Here is a 5,927-nt window from a genome sequence, read left to right as displayed (position 1 = left end):
GAATGGATAACCTCTACTAGCAAATTTTTGTTTAAGTTCTTCAGCATGAAGATCGTAATTCTGCATCGAGGTGCAGTTCCTGCGTAAGCGTAGGAATTGGCTGAAGGGGATGTTGTCCTTTTGACTACGGGGATGGTAACTTGAGTATTGGAGAAGAGTATTCTTGGCTGTGGGCTTGGTGTAAAGACTAACCTCAATCTTGTCATCTACAATTTGTATCCAAATGTCCAAAAATTCAATTTTGGACTTGCTGATATTAGGGCTGAATTTGAGATGTATATCGCAGAGGTTTATCCACAAGATGAATTCCTCTAGCTGCTTTTCCGGACCTCTCCAGATAAAGAAAATGTCATCTATAAATCGATGCCATTTTAAAATGTTTTCACTGAAGGGAGCTATCTCATTGAATACAAACTTAGTTTCAAACTCTCCCATATAGATGTTGGCCACATTGGGTGCACAAGAAGCACCCATGCTTACTCCTTGTATTTGTTTAAAAACTTCCCCATCAAATTCAAAGTAGTTTTCCTTTAGGACAACGGCCAAACATTCCAGTAAAAATAACCGATCTCCTGGGCTATTGTTGTTATGCAGTGTATGTTTAACTGCTTCTAAAGCTCCTATTTGTGGAATGTTGGTATATAGGGCTTCAATGTCCATGGAGACAAGGAAATCCGTATGACTATTGAACCCAATGCCTTCAATTTCCCCGATAAGGTGTCCTGTATCTTTAATATATCCTTGAAGATTAGATACTAAAGGTTGAAGAAAGATATCTAAATATTTGGATAAAGGCTCGGTGAGAGATCCAATAGTGGATACTATGGGTCTGAATGGAGGAAGAAGAGGATTCTTGTGTATTTTTGGGACCCCATATAAAATGGGTATTCGATGGAATTCTACATTTAAGTAGTCGAATTCTTGTACACATATAGAACCTCTGTCAAGAGCTCTTTGGGTTATGTCCAGGATTTCTGCCTTGATTCTTTGCTCCGGGTATGATCTGGATTTGATATAATGCTCAGGAATATTGAGCATGGCCAAAATTTGTTGTTTATATGTGGAGCTATCAAGCACCACGATTCCTCCTCCCTTGTCTGCAGGCTTGATGGTCACTTCATCATTGTTAGCCAGTTGTTTGAAAGCTTGATATTCAGAGTAATCAAGATTATACTGTGATTTAGGCACAAAGGTGAGGAGTTTTTGAACTTTAGTACTAACTACTTTTTCAAAAATATCTACTTCAGCACCTACTTGTTCAAGGGTAGGAGTAAAGATAGATCTAGGTCGTAGTCCTGTATTGTTGTCATTGATGAGTGGTGGTTTATCCTCAAAAAATCTCTTCAAGTGGATTTTACGAAAAAAAGACTGGATGTCGGTCATCAGTTTGAACCGGTCAAGATAGGTAGTAGGGACAAACGTGAGTCCTCGAGAAAGTAATTTGAGGGCAGACGTGTCCAGGGCTGTTTTGGACAGATTGAATACAGGAATAGTTTGACTGTCTTTAGAGACCTTATCAGGAGATACCTCTGCTACCTTTAATGAATTTTCCTTGGAAGTAGAGGGAATAGAGTCAAGAGGTTTACTCAGCGATATCTCAGGAATGGTATTCCGATTAGATATAACTTCTATTCTCTCCAGTATTGATTTCTCCGAGTCTCTAGAAATTGTGGGGAGTTCTCTGATTGTTGATATGTCCCCCTCTCTGAATTTCGATATCGTGCTCTCATTTGGCCACGTCGGTTGCCTAAAAAATAGGCATTCCTTCTAGGACCTTGATAGTTAGTTCTCCTTTGTCCATAACTACCAGGGGGGTTGGAGCTGTTCTCAGTATCTGATCCAGAGGTATCAGAAAAGGTGATAACTTTTTTGTTTGACCAGTATTGCCGATCACTTTGATGGGATTGATTATATTCATTTGTATAGTAACCGGGGGCAAGATAAGGATAAACTCTCTCTTCGCTAAAATATCTAATATCTTTTTTAAGTTTTTCGGTCTTTTTCTTTATTAGATATGCACAAAACGAACTCATCTCCCCATTCACTTCTTCTAGTTTCTTTTTGGCCTCTTCTATTGGGTTGTTTTTTTTGAGGTTCTCCTCCATTTCTGCAATCTCTTTAAGTAGTTCTTCTACTACCTCTCTGGCTGTCTCAATGATGAGTATGATTAAGTCTCTGGAGCATCTGTTGGCTATAAGAGACCATTTCTCCAGGAATTTCCTCACCTCGACAAATAGCCCCGGTATGTTCCTAACTCTGAGACCATTGGGGATGACCCCTGCTCTTAGATATTCTAACATGAATTCCGCATGGGATTCTGTTCTTCTGGTCTTCTTTTTAAGATTGAGTAATTTGAACCAGTCATCATTGGAATTCCTGCCAATAGGAAATTGTTTATCCATGTTAGAGCTGCCACCAAGTAGTTTTGAAAAGTCTTCATCCGAAAACCCAAAAGTTTTGATCTTATCCATATTAGAATGGAACGAACATTTAGCTGTCCAAAAGATTAATCTTAGAAAGGGAAATGCCTATGAGTACTACTGAAAGGTGAAGGAGGTAGAATCAATTCTACAGTGTCAATAAATTAAACATTATGAAAAAAATGTTGTGCACAAAGCAGAATATATAACCAGCCGGTTCCGAAATGTGATACTCAAACAAAATATAGAAAAAGAACAGGAAGATTAGTAAAGTACAACTTCAGCCAACAAAAAAGAGAAACCCTCACAGCAAAGTGCTGGGAAATTCAGTAAACAACAGTAGAGGGACCCTGACTGTTTCACATGTTTGAGGAAGGTACAGGGAGAAAACCTATATAGCACAACGAAACTTCCTACACCTATCTATTTAGAAATCAGGCAATATGTCCATATAATAATATAGAACCCACAGTCAACAGTGTACTAAGAACATATCAATTCATTTATTTGATTATTTTTTTCTCTTTTTTTTATAGAAAACCTATACAAATATTTTTTTTATATATATATAAAGTCTATATTGATACATATAGTGCATATTGTTTTTCAATCATAGAAAACAATTACAGCCTGTCTAAAACAGCCCGCACCATACTGATATTGAACAAACTGCCAATATGGCACAATTGACTACACATTTACAATGAACAGAAAATAAAATAAGAAAGAACAATGTACATAACAATAAAACAACAATAATTACACAAGACCAGCGCCAACGCGCGTTTCGGAGATCCTATATATCCAATACAGGCTCCTTCTTCAGGGCTTGTTCGATAGGTCTTTCAAATAACAACACATACAAAACATCATTTCATATCCGACATCATGTGGTGAGGGCGCTTGCGTATATTCAAATATTGACAACTGTTGGTCTGTGGGTACAAAAAACCGCAATGAGTATAATCAAAATATACTAAAGTGTGATTTAATTAAAAGTGGCTGGAGTTAAGAGCAAGAAAATAACACCCAAACGTTCACAATCACCAGAACGTGAAATTAATAAACCGAGAATTAGTGTGAATCCATAGATATAGAAAGAAAAAGATTTAAGAATCCCATCACCTAGATAGTAAATAATATAAATGAATACATACTAGGAACCAGCGTTTTTAGTCAAAAGCCTCGGATATAAGCTTGACTTCAAGAAGAGTGTGAATATATTTACAAGTCACTAAAATGAAATGACAAATAAAAAAGATAGGGTGCAGATTTAAGACAGACTTAAGTTAGGATTTTGTCTTAAGTCTGTCTTAAGTCTGTCTTAAGTTTGTCTTAAGTCTGTCTTAAGTCTCTCTTAAGTCTCTCTTAAGTTTGTCTTAAATCTGTCTTAAGTCTGTCTTAAGTCTGTCTTAAGTTTCTCTTAAGGCAAACTTAAGACAAAACCCTAACTTCTGTGAATACCAAAAGTAGTAAGTTTAGGATTTTGTCTTAAGTTAGTTCTGTGAATCGGCCCCAATGTAATTACTTAAGGGGTTGAGGAACCGAAACCACAGCTCCACATTCCTGTGGGAATCGTTTTTCTCTATAAAATATCTCGTCACCAGCACTGGACCCAAATGGTGGAGACGGCATGGCCAATTCGACAGCAAGTCATCCATTGAATTAACTCAGACGCCAAGAACTCCACTCTGCACATACCTTAAGAACCCAATTAGAGATTAAATCAAAGCGAATACAAACTGTAATATATCTCGTATTGACCATCAACATCTAAGGAACAATGACACAGAGGCAAAGGTGTGCTAGGCACAGACTGCCCTGCTGATGGGCACGGGGCACCATGCACGCCCAGTGTATGAAGGAAGTGCTCTGTGAACAAAAGCCAGCTATGAATGAAGTGCACACATGTGCAGCGGGGAGAGACAACTGAATGAACAGTGCTCAGCAGGGCTTTGTTCTTCTCTTGGGCCACGACAAGAATACTAGGCAGAGTACTGCACAACCAGAGGTCACTTATTAACACTGAGATTTGCGGCTACATGTGAAGCTATAGCTGGACATATACCACTGAGCATATGGTGACCAGACATCCCGGGTTTTGCCGAGACAGTTCCGGTTTTCACCAGCTGCTACAGCAGATTTCAGGAAATGAAGCTTATGTCCTGGTTTTTAGAGAGGGTCGACCAAAAACGGTGGGAGGTGCCCTTTTATGTTTTCCAAAGCACGGATAGTTTGCAGCTGTTATAAGAACGCAATTTAATTAACAGGCATGTTACTGGCTTAAAATATTGCATTTGCTTTGTGTGCTTGTGTAATTCTCGGCTGAGGAGCTCTTCATTTTCTGTGCTCGGTTGGAGTAAATTGTAGTCCTTCTATTTTTGTGAAATGTTCCGGCTTTTGGCTTTCAAAGTCTAGCAGCCGCGGCCCGTGGAGGGAGTTCCGTGGGGCGGAAAGGCAGGGCGGGGGAGGGGCAGGGTGGGGGGCACTAAAAACCGGGATATGGATAATTGGAGGTAAGTAAACAATTAAATAAATAAAAAGAAATTTGTAGCGCGTGCTGCATCGCATTTTGGCTCAGCACCCCCGCCAGTCTGCGGGGGGTCTCTGCACAGCCGCTGCTCCTCTTGGCTGGAGATCCAGCGAATGCAATGAGCGCCACCACCCGACCCCAACTCACCACCCGACCCCAACTAAGACTGCCCTCGTCACCCAGCTGCTGGGCCACCCGCTGCAGAACCAGGGCGGGCTCAATCCCGCGGGCCTCCAGGGCACAGCAGGAGTCTTGGAAGAAGTTCCGGTGCAGCTCCAGCACCTCGGCAGTTACCCACATTAGAGTGCAGGTCTTGGGGCTCACCGGTGGCCGGGAGCTGGAGAGGCCAAGGCTGCAGTGTCGGAGGTAATCCTCCAGCAGCTGGGAAGTCTCCTCGCTCAGAGAATCAGGCATTGCAGGATATGACAAATCCTTTTTTTTGTGCTCAGTTATTAATATGGAACGTGGAAGACAACACATGTTACCCTCACATGAGTCTCCATCAACAGAGTATCACTTTCAGCTTGTTGTCACATTACACTTTAGCAGGGACTTTACATGCAGCTCTTTCACTTAAGTTAACTTTTTTTTTTTAATTGGAGAAAAATTTGTATCGACAAGTAGAAATACATGACATAACAAATGCCAATCCTAGCCAAAGGAGAATGAAAAACAAGAGAGAGAGAGAGACTGTGTGGGAAACAAGCGTGGCCACGCTAATTAAAAACAGATGCCCCCTGCCCGCCGCTGCTGGCTCCCATGAGCAAAACGCTCTGGGAGTAAACATTTATCACAGTGGCGTCGAAAGTAACCTGATACTGGAATGCAGACTGACGTGCAGCTGGCACACTGCGCGCCGCTGATGACTGCGCTCGCCCCCGAGACACATAGGCTGTGGGAGGGGACATTTAAAGATAAGGCGGGACATACCCGAGCCTTTGACCATTTGCGTGCTTTCTTTTGTGGAAGCCTTA

The 5,927-nt window shown here is 41.1% G+C and overlaps 1 protein-coding gene across 1 annotated transcript; it reads right to left on the bottom strand.

The window, feature by feature from the left end:
- Window positions 1-3,289: 3,289 nt before the first annotated feature.
- Window positions 3,290-5,367, bottom strand: LOC146834553 (anti-apoptotic protein NR13-like). Its single transcript, XM_085599929.1, has 2 exons — window positions 5,101-5,367; window positions 3,290-3,355 (listed from the first exon to the last, which is right to left on the bottom strand). The coding sequence occupies exons 1-2, from the start codon at window positions 5,365-5,367 to the stop codon at window positions 3,290-3,292; spliced, it is 333 nt and encodes a 110-aa protein (XP_085456055.1).
- Between the last annotated feature and the right edge of the window lie 560 nt (window positions 5,368-5,927).

The sequence above is a fragment of the Triturus cristatus genome, chromosome 4_2 (assembly GCF_964204655.1).
Source record: "Triturus cristatus chromosome 4_2, aTriCri1.1, whole genome shotgun sequence".
NCBI classification, from domain to species: Eukaryota; Metazoa; Chordata; class Amphibia; order Caudata; family Salamandridae; genus Triturus; species Triturus cristatus.
The sequence above is the reverse complement of the archived record's forward strand: the minus strand, read 5'-3'. Positions and strand labels throughout refer to the sequence as shown.